This window comes from Labeo rohita, chromosome 20 (assembly GCF_022985175.1).
Source record: "Labeo rohita strain BAU-BD-2019 chromosome 20, IGBB_LRoh.1.0, whole genome shotgun sequence".
NCBI lineage: Eukaryota > Metazoa > Chordata > Actinopteri > Cypriniformes > Cyprinidae > Labeo > Labeo rohita.
This window is the reverse complement of record NC_066888.1, coordinates 33,213,038-33,235,723: the sequence shown is the minus strand read 5'-3', so window position 1 is coordinate 33,235,723 and position 22,686 is coordinate 33,213,038. Positions and strand designations below refer to the sequence as shown.

General features: G+C 26.4%; 1 protein-coding gene across 1 annotated transcript in view; it reads right to left on the bottom strand.

Annotated features, from left to right (window-relative positions):
* The window catches only part of LOC127183328 (MAM domain-containing glycosylphosphatidylinositol anchor protein 2), a 274,658-nt gene that overhangs the window by 60,726 nt on the left and 191,246 nt on the right, over positions 1-22,686 (bottom strand). Inside the window, exons 7-9 of the mRNA XM_051139299.1 lie at positions 16,571-16,703; positions 15,264-15,533; positions 2,322-2,651 (exon numbers count right to left, since the gene is read on the bottom strand). Coding sequence (XP_050995256.1) covers positions 2,322-2,651; positions 15,264-15,533; positions 16,571-16,703 — 733 coding nt within the window. The remainder of the gene's footprint in view (positions 1-2,321; positions 2,652-15,263; positions 15,534-16,570; positions 16,704-22,686) is intronic.

Sequence of the window (22,686 nt, the reverse complement as noted above, 5' to 3'; positions counted from 1 at the left end):
ATAAATAGAAAATAATTGAAAATAATTACAAATAAAATAAATATATATTTATTTAAAATATATATTAATACATAAAAATGTATATCAATTTATATTTATATTTATATAAATAAATAAATGAGTAAATACATAAAAAAAAATAAAGTAATTGTAAATAATTACAAATAAAATAAATTTATATTTATTTTAAATATATATTAATACATAAAAATGTATATCAATTTATATTAATATTTAAATAAAAGTTATATTATTAATAAATATAAAATGAATGAATAAATAAAAAAAATACTGTAAATGAATTGAAATAAACAAATAAACAAAATAAAATGATAAATACAAAATATATTACAATGAATGAATAAATAAATAAATAAATAAATGTATTGTGAGTAAATAAATAAATAAAAATAAACACTATTTTCTCTGAAATGTATACTGAGACTGAATGTTCATGTGCTTTAGAACTGATACTCCGAACTGATTCCTCAATCTGAACAATTTCATGAGTAAATGACTTTATCTCACTGAGGTTTCTGGAGGTTTCAGCGTCTGTCACGAACGTAAGGTCAGACAGTAAGTGAATCAGCGGCTGGACGTCCTGATGACTGAGGCGGGTCTGCTGTCGCTAATGCTCCGCCGGCGCCCGCCATCGATCCGATGATCTGAGATGAGTGGATGATAATGAAAAACGACACAACGCTGTGGATGGAAGTGCACTGATCAACCGAGACTCCCGATTACTGACACGCAGCTCATTTCGCTGAACTCCTGCACATCCACATAACAAAACATCATCTGTGAGAAACTGCAGGACGTGACCCACACGGGAAAATAACACACCATCATAAAACAAACGAATGAATGAATGAATAAACATTAATTCACTATAAAAATGAATTATATAACAAACTCCACAATAAAGAAATCAATACATATTATGAGGAAATAAATAAATAAGTAAATAAACGAATAAAAAATAAAATTTATTAAAATTCTATTATAAGTGAATGAATAAATGATAAATATAAATAAAAATGGTTTATATAATTATTATAAAACAGATCAAAATTAAACTCTATTATAAAAACTATAATAGAGTACAATTATATAGTTATAAATAAATAAATAATATTATAATGAATTAATTAATAAATGGACTAATAAATTAATATATGTTTTCATTTTAAATACATAAATAATTAATTACAATTTAACAGATGAACCAATTTTACATAAATGAATAAATAAATAAATACATTTTAATTCTGTTATAAATAACTAAAACAATGAATGAATGAATAAATGCAAATAAATAACTATAAAATTAAATTACATAAAAAACTAATAAAAAACTTAATTTAAAATTCTCATTAATTATAAATGAATGAATTATAAATATAAATAAAAATTAGTTATAAAATTATTATAAAACACATCAAAATTGAACTCCATTACAATAATAATTATAGAGCACAATTATATAATTATAAATAAATAAATTACATTATAATGAATGAATTAATATATGGATTAATAAAACAAAATAAACACATATAAAATAAAATCGTATTTATAATTAATATAATTGTAAATAATATCTGATTGAATAAATAAGTAAATAAATAAACTATATAAAATATAAAAATTAATGAACACAAATAAATAAAAATTAATGAATAATTATAAATTAAATTAAATACAAATTAAGCTAAACAAACAAATAAATAAAAAATAAATAATGAATAAATATAAAAATTAATGAACACATAAATAAATTAATTAAATGAGGTTCATGTTAAACAGGGTTTGTGTACTTCCTCACATCTGATCTGTGATTACAGATACATTACAGATCTGTGATTATAAATACATTTAAAATAGTATAACGAATGAATTAATAAATAAATTAATAAATAAATATACATTTTAACTTAAGAATAAAATCTTAATTATAATAATATTAATATAACTATAAATAATTGAACATTATATTTAATTAGTTAATTATCTAATAAATAAATAAATAAAAATAAAGCATATTATAACACGTAAATAAATGAAAATGCATGAAAAATAAATATAAATAAATACAAGTTAAGCTCCGTTATAAATAAATAAACAAACACACATTAAATAATAATGTTCACTTCCATTTCATCAGTGTTAAAATCTGCTTTTTAAGCATTTATTATTAAACGATGTTCATGTATTTGCTGGTGTCTGATCTGCGGTGTCTGATGTCTGTGATTGTGTGTGTGTGTGTGTGTGTGTGTGTGTGTGTGTGTGTGTGTGTATGAGTGTGTGTGTGTGAGACTCACCAGTGGTGGAGGAGATGTTGACGTCGATGCTGATTTCGGGGATCCCGCCGCCCCGCAGCGACGCCACGCACGTGTAGGTGCCGAAGTCGGTGAACTTGAGGTCGATGATGTCCAGGTTGGTGGTTCCGGGCGAGATGTCGGGGTCGGTCTGCGTGATGACCATCCGCTCGGAGCTGCGTAACGCCCGGCCGTTCTTCAGCCAGCTGAACTGCAGCTCCTCCGGCGGCGTCGCCTCCACCTGACACGAGATCTTCACCTCGCGGCCGATCTGGATGTTGTCGTCGTTGTGGTACGGGTCCGGCGTGATCCAGAAACGACCCTTCTTCAGCGCTGCAAACACAAAAAACACAGACAAAACACACTCAACTAAACCATAAAAACACCGCATTTCAACCTCAGGACTCACAGGACGATAAGCAACAAACTACTTCTTAAAGATTCTCAAACTGACAAAAAACAGAGAGTAGAGGAGAACTAAAACTAAACCTGGAAAAAAATCTGGGAAATCTAGAATCATTTGCAGTCATTGAAATAATGCTAAAAATAAATAAATAAGTAATAAAATAAAATAAAATAAAATAAAATAAAATAAAATAAAATAAAATAAAATAAAATAAAATAAAATAAAATAAAATAAAATAAAATAAAATAAAATAAAATAAAATAAAATAGATATATTAGATAATATAAAACCTAAACTAAAAAAATGTTGCCTGTGCAATAAACTGAAATAAATTTAGTGCTATGTTTAGTAGCAAAACTACTACTGCTAAAACTAAAACAAAAATACATTAAAGCTATTAAATTAAAGCAAAAAACAAAAACAAAACAAAACAAAAACAAACAAACAAACAAAAAACAAAAATTAAAAACTGCAATCAAAACAAAAATTAATCTATTTAAATTAAAGCAAAAAAAAGCAAAACACACGAGCAAACAAAAAACAATACAAAAAACAAAAATTAAAAACTGCAAATATAACAACTAAAGTTGACCAAAGTTAAAAACATTTTTGTTACTTAAAAAAAATATCAACAACAGTAATTAAAAAGTAAATATTAAAATTAATAAAATACATTAAAAATGAAACTTACTTCAATATGTTAATAATAATAAATGTTTGGTGATGTACCAAAATAACTACAAATTAAAATTAAAATTAAAAAACTGAAATGAAATGATTGAAGACTATATATATATATATATATATATATATATATATATATATATATACAAAGACTATATTTATATATTACGCGATTAAAATTTGGTTATATATTCAGTTTTTATATATAGTCAGTTCATGTGGTACGTGAATCATTAATTTTTTTTTTTTTAAATTTTAATAATACTTTTTTATATATGCACATATATATATATATATATATATTTTTTACATATGCATATATACACATTTTCACATTACATATATATGCACAGGCAACATTTTTTAAGTTTAGGTTTTATATTATCTAATATATCTATTTTATTTTTATTTTATTTTATTTTTATTTATTTATTTATTTATTTTTAGCATTATTTTAATGACTGCAAATGATTCCAGATTTTCTCAACTCAAAGGACTGACAATCACTTCACTACATAATAAAGAAAATTATTGTTATTGATTTTTATGCAGACAAAATTTGGTTATATATAATTTTTAAATTTATTTTAGACATATTTATTGCACATTAGTTTTTATTTGATTGTATGTATATATATATATATATATATATATATATATATATATATATATATATATTTTTTTTTCTTTATAAAATCTAGTCATTTGTTTAGTTGAAAAGATGTAATTTTTCATACAATAGACCGTAAACAGACAGATGCTGTGAATTCATTTACTTGCAATAATGTGGTCAGTGCTTTTACACATGACTTTAATTGGAATATTTTGCCCTGAAGAGAAATTGTATTTATTTATTTATTTATTTTTTTATCAAGCAATTAAATGCCATCTTGCCCAAATGATCTGTGGTGTTTTATCAGGACTCATCTGGTTTCTGTGTTTTATCAAAGCGCTGCTGATGTTGAGTCGCTCTGATCTCCGTCGCGGGCGTTTTTGTGTCGTATTTGATCTGAAAGGTCATCGTGTTTTTAATGAAGATCTTCAGCCTCATGAGCTCCGACATGAAACAGACGTGATGAAACGCTGTTTGATGGACGGATGATAGAAACACTTGAGTCTGATTGATGATCTTCAGTCTCAGTGTTGTTTTAGCATTATTTTTATATTTAGTCATATTTAGTTTTCAGTCAGCTTCTTATTTTTAGTTTTCTAAAAATAAGAAAAGATTTCTATTTCAAATAAATGCTGTTTATTTATTTATTTATTTATTTATTTTCTGTTTAATTCAGTTTTAGTAAATTTAGTACTCCAGCTTTAGCCTGTTTATGCAGTTGTTTTTTTTTTATTTATATTTTCAATTTCATTTTTTAGCTTTAATTATATTTATTTGATGTATTTTATTATTTTAATCATTTTTATTTTTAACTTAATTTTTAATTTATATTTTTTATTATTTGTATCAACAATATATGTAAAATACTGATTTTTTTTCTTTGTTTGTTTTGACATTTCTGTTTGTTTCAGTTTTAGTAAGTTTTGCACTTTAACTTTAGCCTATTTATTGTTTTTTTTATTTATATTTTCAATTTAAATTTTTAGCTTTAATTATTTTTATTTAATCTATTATTTATTTTAATCATTTTTTTTTATTTAATTTGTATTTTTTATTTTTTTTTATTTTTTTTTTTATCAACAATAATGCTTTGTGCATTTGTTCAGACTCATGCAATATCATTAAAAGTTTAAAATAAGCAAGATTTTACTCATCAAGGATGGATTAAATTGATTAAAAGTGCCAGTAAAGACATTTTTAATGTTACAAGATACATTTTCTTCTGAAGACTGGAGTAATGATGCTGAAAATTCACAGAAATCAATTACATTTTCACAGATATTCACATAGAAAACAGCTGTGTTACACTATAATAATATTTCACAATTTTCACAATATTTTTGATCAAATAATGCAGCCTTGGTGAGCAGAAGAGAGAGACTTTATAGTTTTGTAGCGTCCAACTCCAGAGGTGAGTGTGATTTTTCATAAATCTGCCGCTCTGCGTGTCTGTCCGTGATTTTCTGCTCTTTCAATTTGAGTCTGACAGGCTGCTTTGTTTCTACTTTCTTCATGTTCTTCACGTCCTCCTCCTCATTTGAGGCTGATAATGTCACGCGGGAGAAGATAAAACGCTTCCTCGTCTCCGACTGCGCTTTTGTTTGCAAGATAAAAATTCAGCCCTAAACAGTCTGCATGTGGAATGAGTGGAGATGAGGATCTGAAACACCACAAAACCACAGTCTCTTCAAGCCTTTTCCGTTCCAGACGACCGCGCTTCTGATTACACACTTAACGAGATGGGTTTTTTTTTTTTTTTGAGTTAGTCAAAATCTCGTTTCCATCCATAAGACAAAGTGTCGTTACACCATCAAAAATACAACCAAACCAGTTTAAACTTCCATGAGACGCTCCACACAAACACAACTTTCCCATCAGGACGTCCCACGTCATGCATTTCCCATGAGCTTTGTGTTTGGGGACGGATTTGAATGGGTTTAACGCAGCCGGACAAATGCGGCAGAAGGACACGAGGAGCTTACGAAAGAAGCGGGACAATCCTGCCGACGGCGGAGAGCGGAGGCTGTAAAAAGCAGGAGTTAACAAACACCAGAAGCACGCTCGAGATGCATTATTGATGCTGCGGCCGGCGCTTTGATGTGTGTGTGAGCGAACGCAGAAACACTCGCGCTTCCACAGATAAAAGCAGGCGGGACGCTCCAGATGCTAATGCAGCGCTGTGTTATAATGACGCAGATAATGCGGCTCACACCGCCTCAATAATGCACAGCTCAAAACTCACAGACTCACCAAAGACAAAAACAACATGTGAATCTCACAAACCCCACACGAAAACATCTGTCACACTTTTCACAGCTACAAATAAGATTGATTGAGCAAAAAAAAAAGTTTTAGAACCAGTTCTATTCTATTCTATTCTATTCCATTTAATTTAATTTTTATTCAATTTCTTTTTTATTTTATTTAAATTCTATTTCATTTGTATTCTATTATATTTCTATTTTATTTCATTTTATTTCGTTTTTATTTCTATATTATTACATTTGATTCTTAATCATTTAATTTCATTCCATTTAATTTCATATTTCCATTTCATTTCAATTCACTTCACTTCATTTCAATTCTATCCTATTCTATTTTGTTATTTTATGTTATTCTATTCTATTTAATCTAATTTCTAATCTAAATCTATGCCGTTATGTTTTTTTTTTTTACTATTTTATTTAATTTCTATTCTATTTACTTTTTATTTAGATTCCATCCTATTCTGTTCCATTTCTACTTTATTTTATTTCATTTTACTTCATTTCTCTATTATTATATTTTATTCTTTTTCATTCTTTTTCTATTCTACTCTATTCTATATAATTTCATTTTAATTTCATTCATTTTTTATTTTATTTTATTTCATTTCTATTCTATTCAATTCTGTTATATTTCTATTTTATTTCATTTCATTTCTATATTATTACATTTGACACTCTTTAATTTCATTCCATTTTATTTCATTTCATTGCTATTATATCCAATTTCATTTAAATTCTTTAATTTAAATTCTATTTTATGTTATTTTATGCTATTCTATTCTATTCCATTTAATTTCAATTCACTTCATTTCAATTCTATCTATTATGTTATTTTATGTTATTCTATTCTATTCTATTTAATCTTATTTCTAAACTATTTCTATGTTATTATTTTAATTTCTATTCTATTTAATTTCATTTAAATTCCATCCTATTCTATTTAATTTCTACTTTATTTTATTTCATGTTATTTCATTTCATTTTACTTATTTCTCTATTATTATATTTTATTCTTTTTCATTTTGTTCCATTTCATTTCTATTTTATTTTTATATCATTTCAATTTATTTCAATTCATTTAATTTCATTTCTATTCTATTTTATTTCAATTCTATCCTATTCTATATCCTATTCTATTTCTTTTCTTTTCTTTTCTTTTCCTTTCTTTTTTATTTCATTTTATTTTATCTGTGGATTGTTACAATATATATGCACCTGCAATAGAATGTTTTTTTTTTCTCCACAAAATTGACAACGTATTTATTTATACATTTAGCGTATTTACAAATTATGTGTTATGTATAATGTATTTATAATGTACACACACACATATATATATATATATACATTTATACATATATAAAAAGTTAGTATTTATAATGCCTTAAATTGTGTTTAGGAAAATGTAATATGTATAGTCAAGAACAATGAATAAAAAAGTAGAAAAAACTGTTACTGACGTATGACAGTAATGCACTATATATATTCACCACTGGAGCTCAAAATGAATAAAAGCCTTTCATGTTCACACTGTAGACCTAAAGCACAATTCATGTCAGACATTCATGGAATAAATTCATGAGCGAACATTATTATTCATTACAAGATCCAACATGTGACGAGAGCATCGCTCATAATCTCAAACTCACTGAATGAAATGTGTTTCCGCTGCACGAGCGATACGGACGCTTTCTATATCTATACATGCTGTACTCCATCAAAAACTCACATCATTCAACACAAACGCGCTATATCGTGTCCTGAATACAAATACAACAAAAATGGAAGTTTTTCCAACAGAACAATCTTGGCAAAATGAGTCCAGCTCTTTTCAAAACACTTAAGAGCTATTAATATTGTTCATGATTTGTATTTATATATATACATTTTTATATATATTGTATTTATATATTAATATTTTTGTACTTATGGATTTATATATTTATATCTAAATGTTAACTAAAACTACTGAACTAATACTAAAACTTAAAACTTTTTTGTTAATTAAAATATAAAGCAACTATATAGAAAACTTAAAAAAAGAATGTTAATTTAAATAAAAACAAAAATAAAATATTTTATTTTATTTCAGTTAATTTCATTTAATTTCAATTATGTCCTATTCTATTCTATTTCTTTTCTCTTTTATTTTTATATCATTTCACTTTTATTTAAATTAAAAATCTATCCTATTCATTAATTTCATCCTAATTAATTTCTATTATATTTCATTTCATTTTATTACATTTCATTTCATTTCTATTATATTTCATTTAAATTCTATTCTATTCTATTCCATTTCATGTCATTTTATTATTTTATTTTATTTTATTTTAAAAAAAAACAAACAAACAAACAAACAAACAAACAAAAACTAAATTTGTTAACTGAAATAAAAGTAAAACACTAAATTAAAATCTTTTCGTTACCTGAAATCAAAATAAAAACATAACTGGGAAAACCTGAAATAAAAATGGCCTCAAATTCATTTTTTACTTAGATATATAATGTGTTATAAAATCTGAAACCTTTACAAACTGCCTGCATTAAATATGACCAGAGCACAATAACAATGGACTGTGCTGACAAATATAAACATTCTTAAATGATAAAGTGTAATACAGCATGAATGGCAGCCCTGCCATGGTAAAAATAAAATAACAAAATAAAATAAAATAAAATAAAATAAAATAAAATAAAATAAAATAAAATAAAATAAAATTAAATAAAATTAAATAAAATTAAATTAAATTAAAAAATAAAATTAAATATTTGACAACTTTAAAAAATCTGATTAATGTAACAAAAAACAGAAAGACTAAAACTAAATCTAACAATAATTAAAAAAAAACGAGAAAAAAAACAAAACAAAGCTAAGCTTCTAATAAATAAAACATTAAAACAACAACAACAACAAAAAAATAATAATAATAAAAATAAAACAAAAATATAAACCTACAACAACTCTGGTCCGATTTATAAAACACAAACCGCATTCATCTTAACGGATATTTAGTATAATTTGACCTGTGAATTTCCCCTTGCGTTTTGTGTGTAGAGCAGCCGAACTGAGCGAACGCACGTCTGTGGTCGTGTGACTGACCTTGTGTTGTCTAACGGGGCCGTTCATAACACGCGTGTGTGACGGGACAGATGGCGGCTCTACCTGAGCCGTGACTTTACTCAAGGAGACGCACCTGAGGACGAACATTCCCAGAGAGACTCACCTGGCACACACATATGACACACACACACACACACACACACACACACACACACACACACACTGATCATCCTCATCGTGTGCATCGAGTGTCTCTACAGATGAAAAGTCCTGCTGTTCCAGCTCAGTCTGCTCCAAAGCAAATGTGACGGCGCTCGTTCACATGTTGACTTACAGGACACGAGTGTCACTCGATCACACAGCAAACTAAAGCACAAGTGTATTTTTACCAATATTTATTATTTTTAAATAAATAAATAAAAATAGATCTCATTACATTCATTAAAAAAAAAATCTTCTCTTTAGTGGTATTCAAAAAAATAAATAAATAAATAAATAAATAAATATTACTAAATAAATAAATCAATAAATAAATGTTCTCTGATTCTATATATAAAAAATAATAAATAAACATATCCCATTACTTTTATTTACAATAAATAAACCCAAAAACCTTATTACTGCTTTTTAAATAAATAAATAAAAATAGATCTCATTACATTTATTAAAAAAATAAAAAAAAGTCTTCTCTTTAGTGGTATTCAAAATAAATAAATAAATAAATAAATATTATTAAATAAATAAATCAATAAATAAAAATTGATAAATGTTCTCTGATTCTATATATAAAAATTAATAAATAAACATACCCCATTACTGTTATTCACAATAAATAAATAAATAAATAAACCAAAAAACTGATATTTACAAAAACAAATACTAATATTAAAAAACAAATAAATAAAAATAAATCTCATTACTTTTATTTAAAATTAATAAATAGTTTTCATTACTGTTATCAACAATAAATGAACAAACAAATAAATAAATAAATAAATAAATAAATACATATTCTCTTGTGGTATTTAAAATAAATAAATAAATGAACAGTAGTTCTCTTAACTATTATTTCATATATAAAAATTAATAAATAAACATACCCCATTACTGTTATTCACAATAAATAAATAAATAAATAAACCAAAAAAACTGATATTTACAAAAACAAATAAATAAAAATAGATCCCATTACTTTTATTTAAAATTAATAAATAGTTTTCATTACTGTTATTAACAATAAATGAACGAACAAACAAACAAATAAATAAATAAATATTCTCTTTTGGTATTTAAAAATATAATATAAATAAATAAATGAACAGTAGTTCTCTTAACTATCATTTCATATATAAAAATATGATTTAATAAAACAATTACTGATATTAAAAACAAATAAATAAAAACAGATCTTATTACTTTTATTTAAAATTAATAAATAGTTTTCATTACTGTTTTTAACAAACAAACAAACAAATAAATAAATAAGTTGACTTCACTTATTGAAAATAAGTATATTTCATTACTGTTATTTAAAAAAAACAAATGAACATTTCACATTGCTGTTTTTTAATATAAATAAAACAAATAATAAAATATTTTAAATGATAATAACAAATAATAATAAAACAATAGTTGTCATTACTTCTATTTTAAGTAAATAAATAAAAATGATATATTTATAGTTATATATAAATAACAGTTCTCAGTAATATCATTTAAAACAAATAAATAATTAAATAAATAAATAGCATTTCTTATCACTCTTACTTTAAGTAAATAAATAAAATACGATTATTTATAAACAAAACATAGATGATACTGGGATTCAGTAAGAATCAGTTCTGCTCTTCATTAGTGTCGTTTATTTCAGAAGATTTGAGAAAAATGCAATCATTTCCAAAAAGATGATCCCGAATGATCCCGTCACAGACCAGAAACATCACAAGCTGCTTTCAGGTGACGACCAGAAACTCTAAACATTCATATAAAACAAAACAAGCCACATTAAATGACGTGTATGATATGAGTGAATTAAAGGCATGTATGGTGATATGTGATTCATCTGTAAAGTTAAAGCGTGCGCTGGAGGAAAATCAGGGCCGTGTGTCGCCAAACGCTGCAAACTGACCCACTTTTGGAAAGGAGAGCGGATCCTTTAATCCAGAGCAGGATCATGATGGAGGGCCCGTGGCGTGCCAAGAGCATGCTGGGATACTGGAGGAACAGGCCAAAGCCGAAGTCACGGCAGGCTGTGGAGTAAAGCCTCCATCTGCTGAACACAGACGCGCCCGACGAGGGCTTTTCAAGGACTAGTGTGACAAACACACATAAACACACACACGCGAGTCTCTGTGTGTCCACTCGTTAGGGAGCGACGCCGATCACAGACACAAAACACAACACGTTACGACACCAAACCACTCTGTTATCAACTACTGTTCAAAACACATATTCACAACATTAACATTCAAAATGTCAGTCTTCCTTTCTGGACACGGTCATCTTTTTATACAATTCAGATTTTTTATTTATTACTATCATGGAAATTATAAAGCTATATATCTTTTGTCACTATGGCAAAATATAAATGGTCATTTGTACAAAATATGATTATTTCCTTCTCCCCATAACTTAGAATTTTGCATTGAAATAAGGCCTTAAAATTGTACAAGTTTGTATTGTTTTAGGCAAGTACAAAATATTACAAAAATTAATTTATAATTACATATATTTACATAATATAACATTATAATATTTATTTTAAAATTATAATAAAAACTCTATTTATAATTATATATACATTTATATGTAACAATATTAATTCATTTAATACATACAATTTTAATTATTATTTTATTTTTATTTTTTAAATAAAAATATGCTTCATCTTCTTTGCACAAAATATGACTGCTTATATTTTTATTATGATATTGGATTAAAATATGATCTGGCCAGTACAACAAATTCTACTAATTCTACTATAAATTCTATTGTATTTATATATAACTTTGTTTTTTTTGTTAAAAACAAATAAATAAAACAAATAAAAGTTTTGTTAAATTAATAAATATTATCTTTCATTGTAATAAAAACAAGCAAACAATCAAACAAACAAACAAACAAATAAATAAACATTCTCCTTAGTGGTATTCTAAACAAACAAACAAACAAACAAACAAATAAATAAATAAATAAATATTCTCTTTAGTGGTATTCTAAACAAACAAACATACAAACAAATAAATAAATGTTCTCTTTAGTGGCATTTTTTAAATAAATAAATAAATAAATAAATATTCTCTGTAGTGATATTCTAACCAAACAAACAAACAAAAAAATAAATGTTCTTTCCTTAGTGATATTCAAAATAAATAAATAAATAAAAGCTCTGTATATACTAAACTCCTTTTTTATGTATTTTGTATTTTACCATACATTCTATTGTATTACTATACAACTTTGTTTGTTTGTTTCATTAATTTTGTTTCAGTTTATTTATTAACTCATATTTATTTGTGCATTATAGTAATGAGAACACAGCAAGAATCTGGAGAAAATCACTGTGAGTAAAAAAAAAGAAAAAAAAGAAAAAAAAAAAGAAAAAAGAAAGAAAGGTTGTATTGTCCTAAAAATAGGCTTTATTTTTTTCTTGCACAAAATATAATTGCTTTTTTCCTTATCAATCTGGGGTTTAATACAGCCTGAGAATTTCTTCAGGCCATATTTCATGAGATTCGCCCAAATGACTTCATTGTAATGGTGCCTAATAATCATTTTGGCTGTAATATGCCAAAAAGCCAAAGACAAAGGCATGAGACCCCCCCCCCCACACACACACATAAAATAGGCAATTTCTTTGAACTGAAAATATGATTGCTTGTATTTTTCTTGGGATTTTTGGGGTGAAATAAGGGCTGAAAATGTCCTGTGAGTTTCTGCGATTCCCCCAGATGACTGGACTGTAATGTGCCTGTGATAATGATCGGGCTGTAATTTGCCAAAGGTGCTCTGAGATGAATCTGATCCACATTCACATGCTAACAGACGGAAAGAGCCGCCAGGAGCATCATCAGCTGCACAATTCAGAGCAAAGAGCCATTGAACATCACCACTGAACACCAGACACACAGACGGACGACTGAACACAGCAAATACAGCGGATCTCATCTGTTCATCTGCTACTGTTCAAAAAACCAAAGCAATCAATGTGTTTATTTATTTGTTTGGATGATTCAACTAAGAAAATGATTCACAAATGACTCATTAACAATGATCTGCAAAGTGGTTTGAATGTTCCAATAACACAAAACGATGAGAATGAACCGATCAGAATGATTTGTAAGTGATTTGAACGATTCATAACTACAAATTGACTCAATAAAATGATTCTCAAATGAATCATTCAGAATGGTTTGTAAACTGATTCACGGACACAAACTGACTAAAAAACAATTCACAAATTAATCATAAGTGGTTTGAATGTTTTAATACCACAAAACGATGTGAATGAACTGTTCAGAATGATTCGTGAAGTGATGGCTAAAGAACGATTCACAAAGGTATTAGAATTGGTTTGAACGATTCATTAACACAATTGGGCTAATGAACGATTCACAAACGAATCATAAGAGGTTTGAAACGATTCATCGATGCAAACTGGCTAATAAGCCATTCACAAATGAATCATAAGTAGTTTGAATGGTTCACTGATGCAAACTGGCTAATGAACAATTAACAAATGAATCATAAGAGGTTCAAACGATTCATAGACGCAAACTGGCTAATGAACGATTCACAAACGAATCATAAGTGGTTCGAACGAACTATCGGCGCAAACTGGCTAATGAACAATTCACAAATGAATCATAAGAGGTTCAAACGATTCATAGACGCAAACTGGCTAATGAACGATTCACAAACGAATCATAAGTGGTTCGAACGAACTATCGGCGCAAACTGGCTAATGAACAATTCACAAATGAATCATAAGAGGTTCGAAACAATTCATCGATGCAAACTGGCTAATGAACAATTCACAAACGAATCATAAGTGGTTCGAAACGATTCATTGACACAAACTGGCTTATGAACGATTCACAAATGAATCATAAGTGGTTCGAACGAATTATCGGCGCAAACTGGCTAATGAACAATTCACAAATGAATCATAAGAGGTTCGAAATGATTCATCGATGCAAACTGGCTAATGAACAATTCACAAATGAATCATAAGAGGTTCGAAACAATTCATCGATGCAAACTGGCTAATGAACAATTCACAAACGAATCATAAGTGGTTCAAAATCATTCATCGATGCAAACTAGCTAATAAGTGATTCACAAATGAATCATAAGTAGTTCGACCGGTTCATCGACGCAAAATGGCTAATGAACGATTCACAAATGAATCATAAGAGGTTCGAAACAATTCATCGATGCAAACTGGCTAATGAACAATTCACAAACGAATCATAAGTGGTTCGAAACGATTCATTGACACAAACTGGCTTATGAACGATTCACAAATGAATCATAAGTGGTTCGAACGAATTATCGGCGCAAACTGGCTAATGAACAATTCACAAATGAATCATAAGAGGTTCGAAATGATTCATCGATGCAAACTGGCTAATGAACGATTCACAAATGAATCATAAGTGGTTTGAATGATTCATCGACACAAACTGGCTAATGAACAATTCACAAACGAATCATAAGAGGTTCAAAATCATTCATCGATGCAAACTAGCTAATAAGTGATTCACAAATGAATCATAAGTAGTTCGACCGGTTCATCGACGCAAAATGGCTAATGAACGATTCACAAACAAATCATAAGTGGTTCGATCGATTCATTGACACAAATGAACTAAAGCCTGTTTGTCAGATGACGTGTAGAAGCGACGCTGACCTCGTACGATGATGGTGGTGGATTTCTTGGCCGGGTTTCCCACGTTGTTGCTGGCGACGCAGCTGTAGACGCCGGCGTCGTCCGATGCGATGGCGGGCAGCGTGAGAACCCCGTCCTTCAGCAGACTCTTCTCCGGCAGAGATCCAGAGCTGCTGGTCCACGTCAGAATGGGAGTCGGTTCTCCTCCAGTGGTGATGCAGACCAGAGAAACCGTCTGACCCGGATTCACCACGATCGGATCCTCAACCAGCAGCTTTATGGACGCCGGAGCTGAAAAACACACCAAACGCTGCCATTCATGACTTTTATTTTGAAAGTGCACATCTTTAATTACAACTACAACAAAAAATTAAATAAAATAAAAAATGTCAAACGATTAATCGCGATTAATGGCCTACAAAATAAAAGTTTGAGTTTGCCTAATATGTGTGTGTACGGTGTGTAATTATTATATATATATATGTAAATACAAACACATTCATGTATATATTTGTTTATGATTTTATTAATATTTTTATATAAATTCAATTATATATATACAAATATTTTGCACATAAGAATAAATCTAATGCTAAAACTAATAAAAATTAATAAAAAATTAAAAAATAAAAATAAAAATGACAAAACACCCAGTAAAATTACATTAAAATAAAATTGAAAAGAGAAAATATACAAATAAAAAAAATAAAATAAAATAAAATAAAAAATAAAATAAAATAAGCCAAGGCAACATTTCACATTTTTATTTGGTTTAACCAGAAGCACTAAAATAAATAAAACTTAATAAAGTAAAAACAATAAATAAAAATTATATAGTCATAAAAAGACATAAAAAAACTAATAAAAGTCACAAAAATGACTAAACTTTTAACTAAAATTATATTTTTGTCATTGCATGTTTATGTCTAGTCTGGTGTCATTTTTTCTTTTTTTTTTTTTTTTTTTTTTTTGCACTTTTAGTCCAGTAAAATTGTTAAAACTCTTGATGAAATAAGCAGTCAAGAAAAAGAAAAAAAAATCAGTGAACTGCAATTAAGCTAAAATAAAATAAGGTAAAATAAAATAAAATAAAATAAATATTATAAGACAAGAATAAAATAAAATAAATTTAAAAAATTATGTTGCCTTGGAAATAAAATAAAAAAATACTAAAACTAAAACTGAAATAAAAATAAAAAGACATAATGTGAGGAAAAACAGACCAATAAAACCAATATAAAACATCTGTGAAGCTGTATTATTATGTAAGCGTGTTCGTTTGTGAATGGGGTTGAGTGAATGATGAAGCGTCTCTTTAAGAGTCTCACCTGTTTTATTGGTGAGTCTGAAGACGACTTTGCGGTCGGCGATGCCGCAGACGTTCCTGACGGAGGCGATGCAGCTGTAGTTGGCGTAGTCCTTGGGTCTCAGGTTCTTCAGCTTCAAGATCTTGGTTTCCCCCTGGAGCTCAGAGCGACAGACAGAAACACGTGTGCAAATGTGTGCTCCACAACACACACTACATGACAGCACTACACAAGATCAAACACATGCACTTCCTGTCCAACATGACCATATGACCATACTTCACACTAAATGTGCCATCAACAATATCTGATGCAATGTTAAAAAAATAAATAAATAAATAAATATTGGTTACAAAATAAATTCTCATTTTTGTACTTTTACTGTTCCTTTTTTTTTTTTTTTTTTTTTATTTCCTAAATCCATTTACATGGATTAAAATTAAAATGTAAATTAAAATGATTATTTATTTATTTATGTATTATAATATATATTTTATACATATTTTTATAGTACATATTATTACTGTTAATTAAATTAACAGTATATTATATATTATATATTCCATAATTTATGTATATAATATTTTCATATTATATATTTTATGTTTATTATAATATACATTTTATGCATAATATTTATTAGTACATAGTATTACTATTAATTCAATTTATTAATATATTTTTAAATGACATATTTTAATGCTGATAATACTAATATTATTAATAATAATTGAATTATTATATTGCATTTTTGATATTATATATTTATATGTTATATTTTATATCACATATTTTTAACAATTAAATTATTTATAATATTTTTATTTTATATATTTAACAGATAATTTTTTTATATTGAATATTATTAATAATAATTTAATTATTTATTATATTTTACTATATAGTTCATAGATAATATGTCAAATATATTATTATTAAAAATGCAATTGTTTATATTATATTTTTATATTATATATTTTACATATATGTTCATATATTATTAATAACAATTTAATTATTTATTATATTTGTACTATATAGTTCATAGATAATATTTCACATACATTTTTATTAATTAAATTGTTTATATTATATTTTTATATTACATATATTACATATTATATTTTATATTACATATTTTACAATTTAATTATTTAAAATATTTTATTTTATATATTTAACATAATATTTTCCTACTGCATATTATTAATACTAATTTAATTACTTATTGTATTTGTACTATATAGTTCATAGATAATATTTCAAATATATTATTATTAATATTTAATTGTTTATATTATATTTTTGTATTACATCTTTTACATATTACATTTTATATTACATATTTGTAACAATTATTTAAAAAATATATTTTATATATTTAACATGATATTTCCTTACTGAATATTATTAATAATTTTTAAATTATTTATTATATTTGTACTACAATATTATTATTATTCATAATTCAAAAGTATATATTATATTTTACATATTTTATATTACATATTTTTAACAATTTAATTATTTATAATATTTCAATTTATATATTTAACAAACAATATTTTTATATTGCATATTATTAATAACAATTTGATTATTTATAATATTTTTACTATATTGTCCATAGATAATATTTCAAATATATTATTATTAATAATTTAATTGTTTATATTATATTTTTATATGATATATTTTACTAAGTAAAAAAATTTAATTATTTTTATTTAATAATATGAAATACAACAACTATCAAAGAGCTGAAGACATGGTTACAGGCTTGAGTTTAGTTTGCTGGTGATTGTTAAATGATGATTTTGCCTGCAGGAGAATGATTTAGAGTAACCCAGTTTCTCACGAGGGAAACGACACTATCATCACCTCAATAATCAGGCATCATTTCCACCGGCCGGGTTTTTACAGAGCTATCGTGTTGTAGTTTGATCTCACGACCCAGTTTCCCCACCGAGTCGAGCTCGAGGAGAGATAACGCGTGATGAGAGCCGTTAACATGAGCCGCATCTCAGAGAAATCATCTCCACAGCCCACAACATGAAAACCACACGCCAACCGCTTTAACGCACGCATTAACACACGCTGCACATGTTTACTCCACACACATATGGCCACAAGCAGACATGCATTTCCCCAAAAACCAGCGAACTAATTCATCCCCGCGGCGCGGCCGTAAGTAATCGCTCATTTCCAATCTTCACTGTAAACGCTCTCAGCATCTCAAGATGAAATTCTCAAACTTGAAGCACTGAATTAGTTCTCATTTCTTTCAATAATTGAGCCTGGTGGTCAAATATCCGGAGAGGGTTTAGGTTGCATCTTCAGTGGTTTCTGTATAAGCGCACTACATATTTAGGCCTAAATTTATGATTTATGTATTTGAATTGCATGTAAAATGTTCATGCATTTGGACGACACAGTTTCAAACTAATAAACTTCATCTTATGCATATGTTTCTGTCAGACATAAATAAAACAGCTCAGATTTCTGTAATAGTGCAACAGAATAAATGTTTTCAAAATGAGCATTTCTTGCTGATTCTGTGCATTATGAATAAATGCATTTTAAAACATCAAGGAGGTGCAAATAATTCATAATAAAGTATGCTATGATTTTCTGCTTATCATAAGCAACATTTTTATTTATTTTAAACTTTAACATTTATTTTAGTTCAATAAATACAGTCATTAAAAATGCTCATTTGAAAAATACAGTAAAAAAAAAAAAAAAAAAAATTTTATATATATATATATATATATATATATATTATCATTACAAATATAGTTTTTATCTTTTTTTTTTTTTTTTTTTTTATTTTATCTTTTTTAACATTTTATTAATTTAGTTTGATGTACTAAAACATAAATATGAAATAAAAATGTATAAAACTATACAGATAAATACGCATCACATTAGGTTTAATAATTTGTTTATGTCATCCAGTGCTATTTTAGTGTTGTTGTAGTATTGCAACACTAATAATAATAATAATAATAATAATAATAATAATAATAATAATAATAGTTTTTTTATTTTTTATATGTATTTTTTGTATTTTAACAAAATTTTTATAATAAAATAAAATGCATAATTTATATAATATAATATTTTAAATATGTCTGTATTTTTCATTTTACTGATTTAATTTTTATTATTATTATTATTATTATTATTAATAGTAAAATAAAATGAGAAATATTTTCTTGTGAACTTTAAGTTAACATTTATTTTATTTACCAAAATAAAAGCTCTATGGTTTAACATTAACCATAAATAGGCCTATTAGTATTGTAATTGTACTGTTATTGTATAAAAACAATAATAATAATAATAATAATGCAAATATATGGCTGTTATATAATAACAAAAACAATAATATCAATAATAATAATTATTATTATTGTTATTCATTATTATTGATTTATATATTTCACAAAAATGTTTATTTAAATTTCATAATAATAATAACAAAAGTTTGTTTTTTATATTATATATATTTTTATTTTAACAAATCGCCATTTTTATTATAATAAAATAATAATATTGTATATATTATAATTTAATATTTTAAATATATCTATTTATTGTTTTACTTTTATATTATTATTTTTAATAATTATTTTTAATTTTATAATTATTTTTGTTATTATAGTAAAATAAAATGAGAAATGTTTCCTTGTGAACTTGTTGAATTAAGTTTGTTTTATATCATTTATTTAATTTTATTTCAGTTAACATTTATTTTATTTCAAGTAACAAAACATGCTTTTTTATTTTTATAATATAATTTAATATTTTAAACATCTATATTTTCAATTTTACTTTTTAATTTTTAGATTATTATCATTGTTATTATTATTATTATTATAGTAAGACAAAATAAGAAATGTTTTCTTGTGAACTTGTTGAATTAAAATTAAAATAAGTTTGTTGTTGTTTTTAAAGATTTATTTTTGGCTTTTTTTAGCCTTTATTATGACAGGACAGATCAGAATGGACAGGAAGTGAAGTGGGAGAGAGATGTGGGCGGGATCGGGAAAGGTCCTTGAGTCGGGATTCGAACACGGGACACCCGTAGCTATGGGGCCCCCTTAAAATCAGGTTCCCCCTTAGTGGGGCCCCTCTCAGTCTCTGGGCTGATGCTCTGCCCCCTTTTTCCCCCCAGTTGCTGCACCCCTGTCTGTGGTGTTAGCTGTAGTTCACTATAATGATGGTGCATCTGAGAGACCAACAGGTGTTAAACTCTGACATATAACGTCCATGACGAACGTCTCATGAAGTGTGAGAAACGCAGGCGTCGCCGACAGCTTTCATCATTAATCTGGATCTGATTACGCTTCCGCTGCAAATCCATTCAGACGCTCCTCATTTCAAAGCCAACCTTTGGAGTTTTAATTTGCGGAAACGATATCGGCGACGGCGGGGTCTTATCGTGTTCCTCCGGTGCGGCGCGGCGCGCAGACGCAGGGGGTCTTTAGGCCGGATCTTCAGACGGTTAGCAGACGCTTTGATGTCCCGCTCGTCGCGGCCGATTACAAAATCACACACATCTCGAGCTCACCGCGCTTTCACATTCCAGCCGTCGCTCAGCCGCACCACATCATTTCATTAGGCGGACGACAACACCTCATCTGCGTCTGCTCCAATAACAACACACACACCACATCACACACACAGATGACAGACGTGTGTGTGTGTGTGTGTGTTATTGGATGGTGTTGGTAAGATCATTAAAGTTTTTTTCAATTATTATGCACTAAATGCAGCTCCATATGAAGTCTCTGAGTCACTTATAACGAGCATTTGAAAACACAACATGCGTCAAACATCTCTGTAAGTTTGTAACGACAAAGTCAACAAAAGAGAAACATTTGAAAAGACGAGTTTCCTGCAGGTTTCCGCCAAAATAAAAGCTCTATGGTTTAACGTTTGAATGAAAAAAAAGTAGCATTGTAATTATAACTGTTGTTATATAATAATAACATATATTATTATTATTATTATTATTATTATTAGTGTCATTGTTGATTTATACATTTACCAATAACAACTGCAATTTATAATAATAATAGTTTGTTATTTTGTATATTTCATAATAATTTTTTTTTCAAATTTATGGTACTAGTACTACTACTAATTATTATTATGATTTTTATTGTTCAATACTTCATAGTTATATAAATAAATATTTTTTTCTTCTTTAATTTGTATTATTTTATTAAATAACAACAACAACAATAAAACTGATTATTATTATTATTATTATTATTATTATTATCATTGTTGTTGATTTATACATTTAATAACAATAGCTGCAATTTATAATAAAAATACTTTTTGTTGATTTTTATATTTCACAATAATTGTCACTTATACTACTACTACTCATTATTATTATTAGTAGTAGTAGTAGTAGTAATATTAATAATAAACAATTAATAGTTATATAAATAAAAAAATACATTTATATTTTATTCTTCTTTAATTTTTATAATTTATCATTTGATTAATGATACTCCTCCTACTACTACTACTAATTATTATTAATATTAAATAATTCATAGTTATATAAATAAATTAAAATAATTAATACATTTATTTTGTATTCTTTAATTTTTATAATGTGATTAAATAATAATAATAATAATTATTATTATTATTATTTTTATTATTAATATTATTATTATTATTGTTGGTGTTGTTGTTTTTGTTGTTATTGCCATTTATTGTTGATTTATACATTTAATAATAATAATAACTGCAATTTATAAAATAATAATAATAATAATAATAATAATAATAATAGTTTTTGTTAATTTGTATATTGCATAATAATTTTAATTTGTACTACTACTACTACGATTAAATAATTCATAGTTATATAAATAAATTAAAATAAATAATAAATTAATTTTTATCATTTGACTAAACAACAAAACCAACAACAACAACAGCAACAACAATAATAATAATAATAATAATAATAATAAACTATATAATAATAATAATAATAATAATAATAATTATGTGTTTCCCCAAGTTTTTTTTTTATCATATAATGCATATATTATTTATTATTGCCAGAAAAAGAAAACATTTATAAATATTTCTTCAGACACATA